Here is a 21,162-nt window from a genome sequence, read left to right on the forward strand (position 1 = left end):
TCGCAAACGAAACGCTCACGATGGTTATGAAATTCGAACTGTAAAAACGTTAACGAGAACCTTTTCGTTCGTTCGAATGGAAACGACATTAACTCTGTTCCTTTAAATTTTTTTTTAATGACAAATTCTTTATTTCGTTTTTCCGACGCGGCATTCAAAAAGACCTTCAAGATTGAACGGGGACAGAAGATGCCTTTCAACTTTACTGGTGCGAAGAGACAAATTAAAAAGAATGAAATACCGAGTTGAATGCAATTTCTTCTTGGCCGCGGGATGCCCATAAGTTGGTCGCTTTTTCATTGTACCTTCGAGAGTGTACGTATTCTCTAAAGATTATTAATCTACGATCTAGGCCAGTAATTCTCAAACATCCGTGATTCATTAGATAGTAGTAAAATCATTGCTCGGTGTTGAAATATCTTCGAGGAAGTTCGCTTTAGGGATGTAAAAGTATAGGGTTTAATCTTTTAAATGGCCCCAGGAAGATCATTGTAAAACTTCTTTACAGGAAGTTACGATAGTCTAAATATTAACAACGTTTTGGTCAAGTGTTCTAATACATATGAGCTGTATATTATAACGTCTAATAGAAATCTGCGTTTGGTTGAAATTGCTCCAAGAGGAATAGTATCCAAACTTGCTGCATTGGTTAATCAAAACTTCTGTTATATTAACATCTAACCGCCCTTTCGACAAATGTGCCCGCGGGGCATACACGTGTTCTTATACTCGAACTTGGTACTGAAATTGTGGAAGGCATGCATGCTCTCAATCTAATATCAATATTTGTGAAAATCTTCTAAACTTTATTTGAACTAACACTTTTATTTATCTGTTATTATCGGAACTTTTATTTCAAAGAATTTCTATTTATCCGTTCTCTTCGGAACATTTACTTCAAAGAACTTTTAGTCGTCTGTCCTCGTCGGAACTTTTATAACGAGAATTTCATTTAGAAAAGTTTCGTTTGAACTGTTTCGCCAGGAATAAGTTTTACTAGATATAGTTTTGAGATTATTTGGGAACGGTTAAGGTAGGGCTTGTACTGTTTTACGACTCGTGGATTCCAATTATACCCAGTTCCCATACGACGAAGCTTCTTTCGCATACTCGTTCGATCGCTAGCTGTGCGCTAATGGCGTTACAAAATTGCGAGAAAACGATTTGGAACCGAATCTAATTTAATACATAAATCGTTGCAATACAACTGTCATATTAGTGGGCTAGTAGGGAATCTCAATAGCAAAGATGGACGCCGAAAAATCCATACTTCGGAGGATAGGGTCAACGAAGACACATCAATCACTTTGATTCGACCTCCCAAGAATAATCCTGACGCCTTCGAAAAGAACTCGTCGCCTTTTTTCTCTTGTTTTTGTTTTGCGATTTCTCTAGCGTAGTAGTTATTTCCGAAACAGTTTCAGTCGGGGAATATGATATCGAAAGAAAATTATACCGTGGAGAAACAGTTGCTACGATTCTGTGTATAGTAATAATACACCGTAGAATAAAGGCAAAAGTTTATAAAGAAAAGCTTGATTTATATTATAACATACACAATACAATTTAATAATGTACTTCCAGTACCGGCAGTACAAATTTCCCGATCGCGAATTGAATTATTCTGCGAGAGAAAGTACCGAATGAAAGTTTCCTCCGCCTTTGTGTTACAGACAGATTACGATCGCCATTTCGAAGAATTGCTGGAACGCACGGAAACATTGTTAATCAAAATCCTGAGAGAGAAACTGAATAAAGAGAATTTAGATCAGGTGGCTCATTTCCACGGTCTTCTAGAAAATGTTCGACATTTATCCAAAGGTACAAACCAGTGTTAGTTAAATAAATCCACCAAAAATTTGCACGAAGTAAGTTGTTAATAATGCCGCGTAAAATAATAACGTTGAAGAAATATTATTCGGTAAAGGTTTTGTACGCGATAATATGTAAGTTTGAGCCTCGAGGATCTGTATAGTCAGTCGCGTGGTTTTCCATTCGAATGCAGGTAACGAGAAATCAATGAAAACGACAATGGTGACGGAAACGAAACTGTTTCTACGTAAAACGGAGAAATTGTCGCAATTGATGTCGGCTATGAAAACATTGGAGAGTACCTGCGAATCAGAATTGCAAGAAATCGAGAAAGAACTGACCGCCCTGTCGGTGGCTGTGGAAAAAGACAAATGTTTGAATGCTGGTGGAAAGTTCGAGTGGGTTGACAGTGTTCTCGTGAAGGTAAACGTCTTTTTATTTCACTTAACGACGCTGCGACTATTCGCTCGATTTTTGACGACGTATTTATACGTTATTTGTTATTCGCGACGTTGAACGAACGAAATTAGTTTGATCACTCTAGATTCGAAGACCTACATTTAAAGGTAGGGTACAGGGTGCGAGGAAAATGGACAACCGTCAATGTTTCATTGTCTGCTTGAACGGATTCATCGTCGATTTCGATCAGCATTAGCGATACAGTTCGAATCAATAAATTACGAGTTATTTCAGACGACAATTGATGTTGACCTACCCTGTACATCTCTTTCCAGTGTCTACAAAATGGTACTTGGTTACTATTGGACCAAGTAAATCTTTGCAGTGCTGCAATATTGGACAGATTGAATGGACTGTTAGAACCGAACGGTGCTTTGACGATAGGTGAGAAAGGCGTCGACGAAGAAGGAAACGTGTTCACTATCAGAGCGCATAAGAACTTCCGGCTATTTCTTACCATGAACCCTCGTTACGGGGAGATTTCCAGGTAATGTAAAAAACGTTTTCAGAACTTCGCGGAATTCTGTTTTAATTCATGAAGGGTTAACTCGGACAACGCAAATACTGATTCATTAAGTAAACATACAAATGGCTGTAGTGGAAAAGATATTTAAACAAGAGGTATGTTACCTTGAAAATCATAAGTTGACAACTCTTTGAAACATCTTTAAGTCCTCTCAAAAACTGCATTTGTGGAGAACAGCATTCAGTGACAAGATCTCTGGTTTCTGAGGATTTCCTAATCAAAAATGATTACAAATGATAAAATATTTATTTATTTGTTAATTTATATTGGCATAAAGACCTTACTTTGAACGAAGGTTTTTTTGATAGTACTCTGCATTGTCCTTAAGGCGATCTTGAGGGAAGAGATCAACTTGTCGTTCGTTACCTTCCTAAAAAAAGGGTTTTATTTAGAATGATAGAATATGATTATGTAAGTAGTAATTTTAGTAGATATTTTCCTGTGTTGGTGATTGCAGAGCTATGCGAAATAGGGGTGTAGAAATCAGTATTCCCACACCACCGAACGGTCTTTACTGTAATACTCTAGACGTGGTGTCGCTATTGAATAAATGCGACATAAAGAAACTCCATCAACAGGATTTATTATTGAAAATTTATAAGAGTTTGTACGATAATCAGTCCAGAATGAGCGAAGTCTTGCAAGTCGCGTCGTTTACCAGTCAACAAATAGCGAAAGGATTTACCTTCGAGAAGTCCTTGCGAAATTCCTATCACGAAATATGCGGTGTGTTCGACGCGAGATCGAAAAAAGAGGCGTTGAGAAAGGTGGATGAAATTTTATCGGAGATTTCTGAAAATAAAGAAACGTTTCCTTACGATCTGGACGCCATAACTCTAAGAAGTTCCGATTTACGAACAAATTCGCGACTAGCAATGATCGAACAGCAAGGATTTCTTCTGAAGACTACCGTGGAAATGTTGAGGTGAGAAAAATGACTAAATTTACTAGACTGTCTCCTTAAAATGAAACTGTCGATATCTTTGAACAACTTCAGTCTGTTATATTTATACAGACTGATCCACATAAAGTATTTAAAGCAGTCTCGATCTAGTTTATCTGCATTTCGACTTTGAGTTAAGCGAACAATAATCCGATATTTTGTTCCATTGTGGATTTTTGAATATTCGTTTTAATCGTTATTTACAGAAACCATTCCGAGAAAATTGATCTGCAAGATCTTTTCTTGGAACCTCCCATAATAGATACTACGGAATTTTTAAAATTTCTGTTGCTTGATTTTTACGAACGATCTTCCATAGACGACCTCGAAACTCGACGAACTTGGAGTTCATATATTCTATCAAAGAATGGATTTGACCATTTCAGGGAATTTGGTGAATCTTTATATAGAGAAATTGGAAATTTAGAATACTTATTTAAGAACAGCTCTGCTTTAGATGTTCCACTCAGCTTCGTTGAACCTTCCACAGTATTCAATAATTTAGCGATTGCTTTATATTTTCGATCAGTGATTCTCGACTGTCAGTTACAGAAAGATATCAAGAAAAACGAAGATGTTATGTGTTTGAAAGACTATTCGACTGCTGTTTGCTCAGGTAAGAATTAAACTAATAAAATACGTGTTTATACAGGGTGTTCGGTCACCCTTGGGAAAAATTTTAATGGGAGATTCTAGAGGCCAAAATAAGACGAAAATCAAGGATACTAATTTGTTGATTGAGGCTTCGTTAAAAAGTTATAGAAACATTTCCGGCCACACAGGATATTTTCGGTAAAGAATTTTTTTTTCCAAAGTGCGTAGGAATTCAAGTGTATGTGTTTTCACCAAAAATGATTGTAATTAACCCCCGCAACCAAAAATAATTTTTTTAGAACGATTTGAAATTATTTAATTTTGTCGAAAAATTACACACCTTCTCGAATTTTTTCCTCGAAACTGAGTAGGATTTCGGGGATATGTCTGTTGACCAAAAATGATTGTAATTGACCCTTGCAACCAAAAATAATTTTTTCAGAATGATTTGAAACTTCTCATTTTCACCGAAAAATTTAGGCAGCTACCCCCTGTCGATTTTTCTTAAAAATTCCTTTTTCATTTTTAGTAATTTTGTTTGACGCTCTACAGAAAAGTTGTCTAATACTTTTTTGTAGGTACCCATGAGCTCTACTTCAGAAAAAAGTTTCATTGAAATATATTCACAATTGTAGGAGTTATGGCTGTTTGAAAATTGGACCATTTTTATGGGGTTTTTCTCATTTTGCGGGTTCAAGGACCAACTTTTCGAATATTTTTGGACTTTCTACATATTCTCCACCAAAATACGCGTAGTTTGCTTTTTTAAACATTAAAATCGTCCAATCCGTTCAAAAGTTATGACATTTTAAAGATTCGCACGAAAATTCGGGCAGACATTTCTGGCCAGAAATTAGATTTTCGGTAAAAAATTTTTTTCTTAAAAATGCGTAGGATTTCGGGGGTATGTGTAATGACCAAAAATGATCGTAATTGACCTCTGTATCTAAATATAATTTTTTTTAGGATGGTTTGAAATTTTTTAATGTCAACTAAAAATTTCAGTACCTACTCGAATTTTTTTCTCGAAAGTAAGTAGGATTTCGAGGATATGTCTAATGACCAAAAATGATTGTAATTGACCCCCGCAACAGGAAATAAATTTTCTAGAACGATTTGAAATTTTTTAATTTTGTCGAAAAATTTTGATACCTACCCGAATTTTTTTCTCGAAAGTGAGCAGGATTTCGGGGGTATTTGTATTCACTAAAAATGATTGCAATTGAGCCCCGCAACCGAAAATAATTTTTTCATAATGATTTGAAATTTTTTAATTTAATTTTTTAATAACTTTTTAACGAAGCCTCAATCAACAAATTGATATTCTTGATTTTCGTCTTATTTTGGCCTCTAGAATCTCCCATTACAATTTTTCCTAGGGATGGCTGAAGACCCTGTATAAACATTTCTCGTTATTTTTATAAACCCTGTTCACGACTTTTCACATCATCTTTTGCATGTATACGATTTGTAACAACGAAAGTCTTCGTTTCAGGAAGACTTTCCAGCAACTTAAAAAACGAACCATTAATAGTCAAATTTGTAGAATTAATCGAACAGTCTGCAAAGACTATTGACTATATACTTCACAGCGAACAATTGTCGATGAATGACAAAGAGTATGTCGAGTTACGAGATGGATTAAAGTGGTTCCGTAGATTCTACGACTTAGGAACGATCGAATTGATAGACAAGTCACGAGGGACATTTTTCGACATACGAGAAATTTCTTCGTCTTTGAAAGTTCACTACAAATGGCTGGTGAAGCTTTTCAAAACGTTGTTTGCGCTTTTGGACATAAATTCCTGCAATGTGAAAATGCACTCCGAGTTAGCATATTTTACTCTGAAATATTTAAACATAACGATCAACGCGGATAAATTCAGAAAGATTAGAAAGAAGGTTAAAAATCTTTTGTCGATTCCGTCGCCCCATTTCTCCGAGGATTCGATCACTTTTCACGAGAAACTGAGATCGATTTTGAGAAAATGTGAAATCACCGACGAGGACTTGATTGAACGTTCAAAGACGAGATTGAAAATCGTTTCGCTCGGACTGGCGGAAAATTTAATAATAAGAGAAAAATTGATAGGCATCTGTGCCCAAAACTTTATAGATAGTCGTGTAAATGCAAACATGGCCGACAATTTGCTGGAACTGGAGGATTTATCTACGAAGATCGTAGTGTTCAAGGAATTGGAGGAGAGTCACGTAAAACTTAATAATAATTTATCTGAAATCGAAGTATGGCCCATTTACGAATTCTTCTTCTTACTATTTACGTACCGCTTCGAAAGAAAACTTTGCGAGCAATTTTCTAACGATTTTTCCCGAGAAATTGACGAGAACTTCAATGAAAACTTACCTGAAAATTCCTCAATAAATAAGAAATTTGAGAAGATTTTCGAAGAAAGGGTTTTCCAAAAATTTGAAGAAATTCCGAGCATTCCAGTGCATTTAATAGGTTTAATGAAGACGTTGAACTCCGATGATACTTCACTCAAGAGAAAAATTCTCTTATTTCCCGAATTGCTTTCCTTGGTAGAAGAATTCTCGAACCGATCTCTTGCTGTAAAATATCACGAAGACGATGAAATGGAAAACGATTCTAATAATTCAGAGGTACGTACACGATTGTATTGTATAAATGTTAATTGATATTTGGCTCCCCACTCCGTATACTTGTTCTCTTCAGTCAATGAAAACACAATACATACTCTAACCCGGTGTTTCCCAACAAATGTATCGCGAAAAAATTTGTAATAAATAAATAGAAAGACAAATAAACTTTACAGTTATAAGAAAGTCTGTAAAACTGAAAGGCTCCTAATTCTTTAATTTTCAGATTAATTTTGTTAATAAGTCGAGTCTCTGTAAACGGATTTTCGAATTGTTCCTAACAAAATCTGGAAGCCAAAGACAAACAATAAACTTCGGTAATTACAAAAATAAAAATAAATTATTAAAAACAGTACAAACTTTACTGTGGAGAAATTCTTTGGTTTTTAATTTAAAAGAATTCAATTTATCCACAAACGATTCGATTCTCCTGCAGTTTTGTATAAATTATTACACGTCTGCTGTCGCGAAAGCAGTGGACACCTTTGCGTTAAAATTAAACAAAAAGGAGCAAGACGATTTGGAAAACCGTCTCTTGAAACCGATGAAATCGTTGCAAGAAATCGAAGAGAAATTAAAAACCGAAGACAACGCTGTGGAAAGGGGGAAAGGATGGTTGATCCTCGGCTACCTACAAATCTTTCTGTTCCACGATATAGGGTTTATCGATCCCGTTCGAAAGATCGCTCTGAAATCAAAATACATAGGCGAAAACGTTTCGGAACTAAAATGTTTAATGCGCGTTAAAAGTTTGCAAACTAGAATTCTCGACGCTTCTGCGTCTCAAAATCAAATTTTGTCGAACGAAGATCATCTGAGAAGATCGTCGACGGAAGCGAAAAATTTCGAAAATTTCCAAGCGGTCAGACCGTCGTCTAATTATCAGAATTTGAGAAAGGAAATTGAAAACTTCACCGACAACATAGGCTCGTCCGAATTAATCTTCCGACATATCAATCACTTAAACGACGTGCTCGAAGAAATGCAGAGAACGGGAACGCCGCATTTAAATCGGGAAAAGCTGCACGAGGCGACGATCTGGAAAAAATCGTTGCAAAGGTTTTCTGGAAAATTAGAGAAGAACTTTCTGATTGGTTTCCCTGATCTGGTGACCCCGATGATTTCCGCGATCTGGAATCTGCATCACGGAGTATCGATTTTAATGCAACAAATATCAACTATGCAGTATCAGAGTTCGAACGCGGACGTTTGCTATAACTTGCTGCGTTTTCCAGCGATCGGTTCGTGCCAGGAGAATTATCTAAACCTGGTGAAACTGTGTGCTTCCGAAAATATAATTTTCTTCCTGGGGTCACAGTCTAAATCGATGTCTGTTCGAGAGAACGTATTGGCAATGGCCAAAGTAGCGCTGGAGGAGCTTGAAAATTTTACCGCCTTCGCTGGAACAAGTTTGCAATCGTTCTGGAACGAACTGAACAAAATTTTCCTGAAGGTTCGAGCTCTTTGGAGGGATCAAGAGGTGCAGAGAGAAGAGGAAATGCAAGAAAAACAAAGTCTCTTTCGGACTAAGTCAGAAAAAGAAGAGGACGAATCGGATTTCAAAGAAACGTTTCCAGACTTTCAGCAGGATTTCCTAGATCTGGCAGAAATACTTCCGAACTTCCAGCAGAAGTCTTCGGAACTCCAAAAAATCCCAAAAAACGTTTCGAGCGAGAAGGAACGTTTCGTCGAATTAATATCTTTGAAAGATGCTAGAAAAATTCGAGACATTCATTGGAATATTTTAAAGAATTCTGACCGCGGTCAGTGGAACTTAAGCGCTTCAGACTGTTCAAAAAATAGGTGCAGAAAGTCTAACAATAATTTGGAAAATTCTGACATGTATCAGGAAGTTAACTTCATCGAACCACTGGCTCAGAGGTTTGAAATGCTTGGGTTCGCGATGGAAACGTTACCAGAGAACATGTCATCGAAATTAGTGTGCAGTTTGAACGTGTTGATCGCACGGAAAATCAATTTTCAGAATAGGGCAGTTAAACGAGACGTTTATGATTTTTATAGAGACCCAAACATTGTAGAAGTCGAGGAATGTCAACCATTCGTTGAAAGTCTTTCCAAGAGAATCGACAGCTTTCTGTTGGAATGGTCGGAAAACCCGATTTTGAATTCGATTAAATTGATTATAGATAGACTGCTTAGTTTTGAAGTTGATACGTCGCTGTTAAAATTTTTAGTGGGCGTCGAATTGCTCTTGACAAAGATTCAACAATGGGAAGAAAATGCACGGCACGATGTTAGTCTTGCAGAGTTCATTGAATTCTTTGGCAAAAAAATACTACATTGGAGGAAGCTCGAGATCTCAAGATGGAAGGACTCGTTGGAGATTCTTGAAGACGATTTGAGAACCGAGGCTTCACGATGGTGGTTCTTTTTGTTCGATTTGGTTGATCAGCATCTTGACGAAAGCTCTGAAGAAATGGAAAACGCTGAACTCTCGAAAGAAGGAGCAACTGAACAAACAGGAGACGTAGAAATACAGAGAAATTCGAATAAAAGCAATAATATTCCAAAGGAGAAAATTACAGACAGCTTGGAACGTTTCTTAGCAGAATCGTCCTTGATTGAATTCGAGCCAAGACTTCAGTTAATCTATCTTTTTTATCAACATATTGGTCACTTTAGAGAGACTAAAAAGCAAAAGGAATTGGCTGCCATATTCTGGAACGTTCACCACTATTATGCTCAATTCTTGAACGACGTGGAAAATAAAATAAAAGCTTTGAAAGAGCCTATTGCTAGAAAACTGAAGGACACGATCAAGATTACAAGATGGAATGATATTAGCTATTGGTCTGTGAAGAACACCGCCGAGAAGGCACGTAGAACTTTGCACAAATTTGTGAAAGAATTTCGAAAAGGATTGCAAGAAAATGTTGCTGCTTACTTAACTCTGAAAACAAGACCAGAAAAGTTGGGGACCAGCTCTAGAAAAGATTTTGTGTCCTCTGATTTTCTAGTTGACCTTCCATCTAGAAAGTTAAACAAAATTGAAAGGATAGTTCGCAAAGCTCGTGAGTTTTGTCAAAACATTGTTCATAAAAGTAATTACTCTCACATTCGAAAGGAAATCGAGATTTTTATAGAAGACACGCTTGAAGAGAGCGGAAGGTTAAAGAATTTGGAAGTCGATAAAACTTTGACAAAAGGCAAGCAACAGGCGCAATTAAAGAGCATGCTCCAGCAGAAAAAAATGGCATTGGCTAATTACTTCAAAACATTAAGTCAACTCGGACTTTCGTACCGAATTGGAATCTTGACTTGGAAAAATAGAGAATATGAGATCACGAACTTTGCATCGACGCCGCTAGATTTGCAGGAAATTCAGAGATTCGAATTTAGGAAAAGCTCAAGCGATAAAGTTGACCATGGATTGATCGAACAATGGTCTGATTGTAACAAGTATTATTACGAATCTTTGATTAAATTGAATTTCCTAAATGGTATCTTAAATTCTGGTAAAAGCGACCTCGGGATCCAAAATGCTGAACGTTGCCGTGGATTTTCAGCTCATCTTATTTTACTGGCTCATCGGCAGAAGGAAACAATCGCCAATTTCGTTAAATATTTTCTTCCGTTTAAAATTCAACTGTTAAATCTCGCTCTAATAATGGATGACGCGATGAAGACAAAGAATGCTTCAAACGTTTTAAAGGAAAGTGACAAGTTAGAAATGACAGAATGCAGCAGTTCTAAAGTACTAGAGAGGTTGAACGTTCCTAAACAAAAAGATTTGCATGTTCTCATGAAAAATTTCCAAGAATTGTTAATAACATTACAAATATCTACGAAGCAAATTGTTGTCTTCTTGGAAAGTTATCCAGCAGAGGCTCTCGAAGAAGAGAAGCTTCTCGATTTAAATGAAACAGCAGTTTCTATTTTAAATGAAGGTAATGTTGCTGCAGCTTCGATTACCTCGATGAAAGACTCTCTGAACATAATTCAAAATTTGTCGGATGAGCTGAACTCGTGGATGACAATTTCAAAAAGAGTCGAAACGTCGGGACAAATTTTCATTTTTCATCAAAGACATGTCGACTTTCTTCGAACAAGTTACCAGAAAATCAATGAAGTAAAACAGAAATTAATTGATCTTGGTCTTACATTTACAATGAATCATCCTATCACTGAAAACCTTAATTTCATGATAGAAAAGATTAACGAAAGCATCGGGTCTTTCGAAGCAATAGTGAATATATCGGTCGAGGAATCAGAGAGATCTGGGAACTTGGAAGGATATCGAAAGAATTTAGACACCTTGATCACGCAAGTTCTTCTTGTCATTCAAAAGAAGCTTCAAGACAGCCAGCAATCGTGTGAAGAAACAATTAACCCTGAAGAAGAATCTGCTGAAGAAAATTTCGAGGAAAATCTCATGACAGAAAGATTGATAGAATCCTTGAAAAAAGCCATTCCAGATTTACGACTGATCAGGATATCACGAGTCTTTGGAGAACTGTTGCAAACTATTCATCAACTAGATGTTAAATCTGCGAATTATTGCATCAGGTAAATGTTATCAATTATATTATGTTAATAAATTACTCAAGATCACTATAAGTGAACTCTATTTGTAATTGTATCTATATGTATATGTATACATATGTACCTATAATGAAGTTTCACTTATAAAATACAATGAGGCAAATAAAAATAAAAATAACCAGTAATAAAATACAGAATGTAGGCTCCCTTTAAAATGTTTGCGTAGTTTCTGGAGTTGATAGATTAAATAAGTAATAGTTTTCATAATTTGTATTATTTTTTTAGGTCGCTCCTAGAGTATCTGCCGCTGCTGAAACAATACATTCTTTTCCTACAATATTATTTACACGAACAAGTGGCTTCATTCCGTCTAACTTGCAAGTTTTTATACCTGCAATTAAGTGTCTTCCTCGACTTAGCAACGAATGGCTTTTGTCAGCCAGAGAATACAAATGCTTCTGGAAACGATCAACAGGGCGATACATCTGAAGGAGGCATGGGATTAGCTGACGGTGAGGGTCAAAAAGACGTCTCCGAAAATATCGAATCAGAAGACCAATTGGAAGAGACGAAATGTCCAAACGAGGAGAAAGAAAATAACGAGGAGAAGGATGTAAAGGAAGAAGAAAGTGGTATTGAAATGTCAGAGAATTTCGATAGCCACTTACAAGACCTCGAGCAAAACGAAGAAGACAAAGACAACGACAAAGACGAGGATCTTGATAAAGAAATGGGTGAAACTGACGAAAATGCTGATAAGCTCGACGAGGAGATTTGGAAAGATGACGAAGAAAATGAAGACGATGAGGCAGACAATAAAGGCAAAGAAGATGAAAAAGAAAAGAGAGGAAGTGGACAAGAAACTGGTGAGGAAGAGTTGAGTACCAAATATGATAGCGAGGATAAAAATGAAACCAAGGATGAAGAGCCAGAACAGGAAGGTCGAAGAAAAGAAGAAGAGAAAAAAGAGATCAATGAATTCGAAGAACCTGAAGTAGATGAGGATCAGATAAATCCTTATCATGGAAAAGATCAACCAGAAATTGAACCAGAACCGTTTGATCTTCCAGAAGATGTTAATTTGGATGATGAAATGCAAGATGACAAGGAAAATGGAGACGAAGAAAATCCTTTTGACATTGATCAAATGAAAGAGTCAAAGATCCCAGAAGAAACAGAAACCGAGGAATCCAAAGAAGAAGAAACTCAAGAGAAAACGGAACAACAGGATTCAACTGATAGTGAAGACGAAGAAGAAGAGGAAGGTTTAAAAAAGGATAGTGACAAAAGAAAAGAGGACAAAAATACAGATAATGAGGAAGACAAACAGAGTGATTCAGAACAGAATGTGGAGGAGGAGAAAGAAAAGGAAGAAGAAAAAGTGTCGCCTAGCTTTGATAAAAGTAGCAAGGAAGTCGATGCTGCACAAGAAATTGAAGCTAGGAAAGATGGTTCTAAAGATGCAGTAGAAAGTCAATCGCATGAAGAGAATTCAGAAACTAATCCTACAGAAATGAACACAGATGATAAGAAAGATAAAGGTACAAAAATCTAAATGATTCTATTATTTTTAAATCACAAATAAAGCAATCGTAAAAACTTAATTAACTTTGGTAAATCGTTTAGTTTATTTATTCAGTCATGAATAACGTTTGTATTAGAGTATTTCAAATCATTTAATTCAATTTCAATAAAGAAAAGAAATATTATATTTATTTTCACTTTATCGTAGTTCAGTCTATTTTTAAAGGTAATATTTTGTTATATCATTAAAGGCACTGGTCAGTCGCAAACAGAAGAACGCGAAGGGCATTCAGGATCTAAAAATGAAGAGAATGTTCCTATTTCGGGCGAAGAAAACTCAACGAAACAGAAGGAAAGACGAAGAAAACCAGGCCAAAGTGACGAAAATCGTAGTTTGCTTGACGAAGTTCAACCGTCTGCGAAAAAATTAAAAACAATTTCAATGCAACAGGAATTAGACGATCACAACGAGGAAGAAAGTAATACTGATCGTGGCGGTGAGACTGAAACTTACGAGCATATTAAGAACACAGAGCAGTTTGATGATTTTGTGTTTGATGCTGCAACCGAAGAACAAGTTAAGAAACAAGCCTCGAATTTACAAGGTAAATTAAATTTGACTTGTGAAAAACCATTGGACAACTTAACAAAACAACTTATTTTGTTTAAAAATTGAAAATCACGTTCTTGCCTAATTTCTCATATTCTATTGTATGATTAGTTTTGAACAAATCTAAGATATTTTAGCTACAGAGGCTCATATTGTAGAACTTGTTTAAATTTGTAGACAGAAAATTTAAGTAGAAAAAAATAACGTAAAGTGTACTGAAAAATGTTGATTCTTTATAGAAGCATTTGTGAAACTAGAATTATATTTTCATGGTAAGTATTTTCTTGTGGACTAATTAACCAATTAATTGGATTGAATTTAGATGAAAACGATCAAATGGACGATAAACCAGAGGACAATGACATAGAAATGCACGATGATGAGCCAATAGTAGAGGAAGAAAAGGGCGAAGTGGAGAAAGAACATTCTGCAAAAATACCAGAAAGTAAGAAAGAGAAGTCGACAGATGCTAAAGGTGAAAGATCGACTGATATTGAAAAGATTGATGTAGGTGGTGAAGTTGAAGGTGAAACGGTAGAAACAACTCGTATTTTACGAGGAAACGAGTCTACTATTCACACAAAATTATCAGAGACAGAGATTCACGACGTATCGGTACACAATATCGTAGAAAAGAGATCCGAAATTGAAAATTTGCTTAATCTATGGTCTCATCAATCAACGTCAGTCGAAGCAGCAAATGCTTGGAGTTCGATAAGTGCGTTAACAGAATCAGCTGCCAGAGAATTGTCCGAAAAATTGCGTTTAGTATTAGAACCAACGTTAACATCCCGTTTGAAAGGTGACTACAGAACTGGTAGACGTATAAATATGAGAAAAGTAATTCCGTACATTGCCAGTGAGTTTCGAAAAGATAAGATTTGGTTGAGACGTACGAAACCATCGAAGAGAGACTACCAAATCGTTTTAGCGATTGATGATTCCAGTAGTATGGCTGATAGCCATTCAAAGGAATTAGCGTTTGAATCTCTTTCGCTAATTGGCAAGGCTATGACTTATTTAGAAGTTGGGCAACTTGCCGTTCTTAATTTTGGAGAACGAGTGAATATCCTTCATCCTTTCAGTGAAAACTTTACAGAAGAAAGTGGTGCAAGGTGAGAATATCAAAAAGTATTCATTAAAGCGTATAAGTTTCACGTTGAGAAACGATAATACATTTTTTATATTTTAAAAGTCATCACAATACAGTAATAGTTTAGTTAAAGGAATTCTCCAAATGCTCTTGAAAGGTTAATTGCAAATAATAGTTAAAAACATTAAACTTACAGGTTAATTCAAGAGATGAAATTTGAACAGAAGAAAACAATGATCGGCCAGTTGCTTGAATTCATCATAGAAATGTTCACAACTCAAAATAATTCTGATAATGCAAAATTAGTGACCATTTTATCAGATGGCAGAGGGATATTTTCTGAAGGAATAGAGAAAGTGAATGCAGTCGTGAGAAGGGCCAAATTATTGAACATTTTCCTCGTTTTCGTAATTGTTGATAATCCCCTTAACAAAGTAGGATATTGAAATTTTTGTTTGCAGCATTTCATATATTTGGAGATATAACCTACGACCATTTTTCAGGATTCGATACTTGATATAAGGATGCCAGTTTTTGAAAATGGAAAATTATTGGAGATTCGTTCGTACATGGACAATTTTCCATTTCCGTTTTACATTATTCTTCGAGATTTGGATACCCTGCCTATCGTCTTAAGCGATGCGTTACGACAATGGTTCGAAATTGTTGGTAGAATTGAGACATAAATCCAGTGTATTTATTTTTTGTTCTTATATGTTTTGTATCGATTAATATATGCTTTTGTTACTTTGTACTTGTGTAAATAAAAAAGATACTTTAAGTAATTTGTTTTTCAATATTATACCCAACTACGTACATACATTTAATTATTATAAAATTATAAATGATTAGACTAATAGACAAAATTGATTAATGACAATTAATTGAACATGGTAGATTGATCTATGGAAACGAATTCATCAGAATGTCGCACATAACGAAAAAATTCATCATATATATTCATACCAGATAAAAAGATATTTTTACAACATACAAAATAAATGACTTTAGTAGATTCTATGTTTCTGAAACGAATGTTATTTCGATCTTAAATGAATTCATACCGTATATCGCTAAATTCAAACATAACCCCTGCCATTCCATTAGCGCTACAGTCTTGTTCTTGTTTAGATTGGTAATATGTGACACGAAAATATATTGGATAAGTCTATTTTGTATCTCGTCTATCATAAAATATCTATTTTGTCTTGTCTATGCATTGTCTATTTCGAGATTTCGATTATTTTCAAATTGATAACTCTTGGCAAACTTAGTTTCAATTTATGACGCCTATAACGTCGTAATCTTATTCCATTCTAAGTCGATAAGATTGTATATAATATCACTGATAAGGAAATTTGCATTAGATATATTCAGATGTTAAACAAATCGTAATAAAATTACTTCAGATATACGTGTATGAGGTGAAAATTATTAAACAAACGTAAAGCTTTTATATTTCCCATCGAATTGCCACGACCATAGTTTGATTATTTGTTCTTACCCAAAATTCACGTAACGTAGAAGACAACAAATTCGAGTACTATCGTGTCCATCTGTTTTTATGAAGAACCTCGCCGATCTATTGATAACATTCTCATGACAATACAATAAGAAATATAAAATTCTTAGCTTCGTTCGTGACTGTAACCTGATATGTTTTGAAAACTCAGCTAACCTGTGTGTGCAGTCACAGTTGCCGGTCGTTCGACTTGGCCTTGGAGTTGGATCAGTTCAAATAGTTTACTATTTATATGTTTGACAAACACTCGAATACTACAAATAAAATTCGTATATGTACCTAAGAATTGAAATATTACTAACCTAAATATCACTATACATACTAATATTCGATGGTCAGTTGGATCGTTAATATTTCGTAAAGTTTAGAAATGACACTGAACATTCACTTTTGTAAATAAAGCATAATTTTAAGGAATATGTAAATTGATAAGAGAACTTACGTGCTCCTTGTCCCCACGTCACGAAAACACACTGATGCACCGTTTATCCTGTTCATTGTCTGGACTTGTAATATGTATATTACGAAAAAAATATTACTGTAACGTTTATTATACTTCGTCTGTGCCTGTACTACAGACTTGAAGTCAGTTGGTACTTCTTGTCGTTTCCTAGATTTTTATGTAAATCTAGTGAGAATTAAAACAAATAATTTTAGAAAATATATTATGCACAAAAGGAATATTTATATGAAAAACTGATTGAAATTTAGATGCAAAGATAATATTTACACATTATATATTTCTATGGTTAAAATTAATATATTTCAATCGATCTAGTTACTTATATATCGCATGACAGATCGATATTCAATGTTCAAGAAGATCAGACCGGATGCTTTGCATTGTGACGTCATACGAGTATATCGATAATAAATCATTAAATAATTAATTGATTGTCTAATAACTTTTTATATTTATTTTGCAGCCGTATATCTTAAATGTATCAACAATGATATTCGAAATATAAGCTTTAACTTTTCATCGAGAGTCGAGACGTTGGACCACCTGACCACCCCGTCCCTCTCCACTGATTGCATAATTAAGAAAAATCGACAGGGTGTAAGTGCTTAAATTTTTCAGCGAAAAAAAAAAATTTTTAATTGTTCTAAAAAAATTATTTTCGGTTGCGGGGATCAATTACAATCACTTTTGACGTATAATCTTAGACATGGCATTTTCTATTCAAAGAGTTATTTCGTATTTACTACGTCTAATATTTTATTGTATAAAACAAATATTTACAGCCGTTGAGAATATTTCTGTTTTGTGAATCAGAAAGAATAAACCTAGACTTATCGAAACTTGCCGAAACATATCGTAGCCGGTCACATTTCCTTTGTCTACCACCAACTTCACAGTGTCGCTGCTAATGGGACAGTGTCGTCATTCGGAACGAGAAAATTGGCGCAATCGGACGTGTTAGCAGTTTCCCGAATAACGTACGTTATACATACGATTTATCTATCGACACTTAATCACCCCTAATCTAATTATTACTTCTCTTTGCCACTCTCTAACGGTGCCTTCGTTTAATATTAATTCATTTTTCTTACGAATTGAATCAGAATCGCGAAGAAAGTGAACCAGTTTCATGCATTCCTTCCGGTATCTAACCGGCGTCAATCGTCATTATATTTCTGTAAATATAATTGTATACTATCTCGTACAATATATTTCAAGTTCAATCATTGCTTAATTGTGACATAGGTACATTTACATTAACGCATCTGATCAAAATTTGTATTTTATTCCTGTTACAGTTTCTGATTTCGAGGACGCCACCGGCCATTGATGCCATGACGCTGGACAACCGAATCGAATAAATTATTTGAAACGGATTATTGGTGAGGTCTGATGTGTTATAGTAAGTGAGGTATTTATATTTGTTCATAAATTTTTTCGTTTTAATGAATTTTGACACATAATTGCGTGACACTTCAGTGTTCAGATTAAACAAGAATAAATGTAATGCATATTTGTAACGGTCACTTTCGTAACGGTCACGTGATTTTAATGGTGTCGGTAGATATGGCTAGAAAATTTGAATTATCTATTTTACTGCATTTTGATCGTGATTGATACATTCGGGTATCAATATTTGATTGAAACTTTATAAATCTGTCTTTAAATATTTTTAAATTAAATAATTAATTCGCAATAACAAAGAAACAGTATTTCCTATGATAAATGTGGAAGAGTAAAGAGAATAATAGGAAAGCACACGGTGGTTGTTTAATATCTCTGATTTCCTTTCTCATTTCCCAGGTTTTCTTTCAGGAATTTTGGTGACCGAGCGCAATGTGGTCAATAGAGTCAGTGGTTTTGCGTAGATAATTTGTTGTTTTTCGAAGCACAGTGGCTTCGTGTAGTGTATCATCTATAGGTTAGGCATCCGTGAAGGTCGAGCCAGTGTTTCTTTCGTAGTAAATGTTTTCCAGAGCATCGTGGCTCTTTGCTTCATAATTCGCGACAGTAGATTCCCTTGTTCGTCGATTTTGATTTTCGGTCGCGTTACTGTTTTCTTTAATATCTTTTTCAATTATTCTTTGAAAATTAGAATTTCTCGATACCGCGGTTAGAATCAGTGCATCACTGAAGCGGACTTTTGAACGATGCTTCGCAAGCGAAAAATGTAAGTATATCCTACATTTTTTTATGAATGTTTAGAAAAAAATGATATTTACAAATTTTGCTATCAGTTTTAAATTTTCCAAATTATAAGAAACATGTGATTAGTTTTGAACGCAGAGTCTTTCGTATTAAGTTAAAAATGTCTATAGTTTTAACGACAGTTTCTAATTGTTTCTGCTTTTTTACAGCGTTTTTATATCTCATCATTGGATGCACAAATTCAGCAGGACTATGCAGACTTCTCTGATGACATCCATTGGGCAGGATCTTCATCATAGACTGGTCAGATGGGTATTATTTCAACATTGGTGAGTCGCATGTGGTTTTTTTTCCTCTGGTCCCCAATCATGTCATAGGACGAAAGGTCCGAATTGACACGGATGATCAGTTGTATACATACTTAGTTTCTTTGACGAGTTTAGTGACCACGGGTATTTTCAATACCCGTGAATAGTAACCTGTATATTTTTCTTAGTTAGTCGAGGTTAGGGGTTTTTTGTACATCGCGTTTTTTAATATCACAAATGCTGCATATTAAATAAATATGGGCATGTAATTCAGTCATACTAAAATATAAATATTAATTATAATAAATTTACACAATAATATTTATAGTATGAATATTTTTACTTTTGATTACATCCATTATATTGAATATTGATCTTTTTCATATTTTTCTGATTCCATGTTAAAGTATAAAGTGACGATTGCTGAAAATATTATAGATTTTCGTTACTTGTTCAGAAATATAATGTTGATTTCATGTACAAAAAACCATTTCGCGATAGGTAGATTTTTAAATCAAAGTAACATGCATTGTTTAAACAATTTACTTTGATGACGAAATCGTGCCAAGGTTAGTTCAATATTTTAATTAATAATTTAATGAATTGCTTCAATTACCTTAAATTTTAAAAGCAAATTATTTTACTGTAAAATCTTAATTAAAATCTTTCATTTTAAATAATTAAATTTGAATCAAATAATTTTCTTTAATAATATCTTTCAGTATTAACTTATTTTGTTGTAGATAAATCAGATATATCAAGTCGAGTCATTCTAATTGAGAAATAAATAGAAATAGATACTGTTTAGCTATATTTAATTATATAACTTTTCTTAGTCAGGATTTTCAGACTAATCTTTCCGTGTTCGTTGCCCAAGTTCATGCACATGCCCAGGTGCTATTTGCATGAGCGAAGGCAACGGGCACGATGATTTAGAGTATAAAAATTTATAATAATGTATAATTGGCGACTGACATCGGTTAGTGAATCGTGCACGACGTACTCTCCACATGTGTGTGTGTGTGTGTGTGTGGTTAGACTGTGGAAGTGCGTCGTTTCAAAAGTTTTTATAATTATAATATCCATTCATCCAACTTTATTGACTTGATTTGACTTCATTTGTAATATTAACAAATGTTTAATAGATTTTCAATCTTATATTATACAGGGTGTTCGGCCACCTCTGGGAAAAATTTTAATGGGGGATTCTAGAGGCCAAAATAAGACAAAAATCAAAAATACCAATTTGTTAATAGAGGCTTCGTTAAAAAGTTATTAACAATCAAATTCAAAAATTTCAAATCATTCTGGAAAAATTATATTTGGATGCGGGGGTCGATTACAATCATTTTTGGTGAATAGACATACCCCCGAAATCCTATCCACTTTCTAGAAAAAAATTCGAGAAGGTGTGAAATATTTCGTCAAAATTAAAAAATTTCAAATCGTTCTAAAAAAATTATTTTTGATTGCAGTGATCAATTATAATCATTTTTGGTCAATAGATATATCCTCGAAATCCTAACCATTTTCGAGAAAAAAATTCCTTACCGAAAATATAATTTCAGGCCAAAAATGCTTCCCTAAAATTCATGCGAATCTTTAAAACACCATAACTTCTGAACGGATTGGACGATTTTAATGTTCAAAAAGCCAAACGCCGCGTATTTTTGTGTAGAATATGTAGCAATTATAAAAATATTCGAAAAGTTGGTCCTTGACCCCGCAAAATGAGAAAAACCCCATAAAAATGGTCCAATTTTCAAACAGCCATAACTCCTATAAAAGTGAATATATTTGAATGAAACTTTTTTCTGAAGTAGAGCTCATGGGTACCAACAAAAAAGTATTAGACAACTTTTCTGTAGGACGTCAAACGAAATTACTAAAAATCAAAAACAAATTTTTAAGAAAAATCGACAGGGGGTAGGTGCCTAAATTTTTCGGCGAAATTGAAAAGTTTCAAATCGTTCTAAAAAAATTATTTTTAGTTGTGGGGGTCAATTATAATCATTTTCGGTGAATAGACATACCCCCG

The 21,162-nt window shown here is 34.7% G+C and overlaps 1 protein-coding gene across 1 annotated transcript in view; it reads left to right on the top strand.

Moving 5' to 3' along the window:
• LOC143347220 (midasin) overlaps positions 1-15,448 on the top strand; it is a 47,719-nt gene extending 32,271 nt beyond the window's left edge. The window contains exons 11-22 of the mRNA XM_076776218.1: positions 1,674-1,821; positions 2,006-2,235; positions 2,547-2,758; positions 3,255-3,722; positions 3,947-4,356; positions 5,830-6,956; positions 7,180-11,480; positions 11,742-12,997; positions 13,232-13,585; positions 13,913-14,705; positions 14,880-15,117; positions 15,187-15,448. Of these exons, the coding sequence (XP_076632333.1) occupies positions 1,674-1,821; positions 2,006-2,235; positions 2,547-2,758; positions 3,255-3,722; positions 3,947-4,356; positions 5,830-6,956; positions 7,180-11,480; positions 11,742-12,997; positions 13,232-13,585; positions 13,913-14,705; positions 14,880-15,117; positions 15,187-15,369 (9,720 nt within the window). The 3' untranslated portion in view covers positions 15,370-15,448. The remainder of the gene's footprint in view (positions 1-1,673; positions 1,822-2,005; positions 2,236-2,546; positions 2,759-3,254; positions 3,723-3,946; positions 4,357-5,829; positions 6,957-7,179; positions 11,481-11,741; positions 12,998-13,231; positions 13,586-13,912; positions 14,706-14,879; positions 15,118-15,186) is intronic.
• Positions 15,449-21,162: the final 5,714 nt, after the last annotated feature.

Source organism: Colletes latitarsis, chromosome 10 (genome assembly GCF_051014445.1).
Source record: "Colletes latitarsis isolate SP2378_abdomen chromosome 10, iyColLati1, whole genome shotgun sequence".
Taxonomy (NCBI): Eukaryota; Metazoa; Arthropoda; class Insecta; order Hymenoptera; family Colletidae; genus Colletes; species Colletes latitarsis.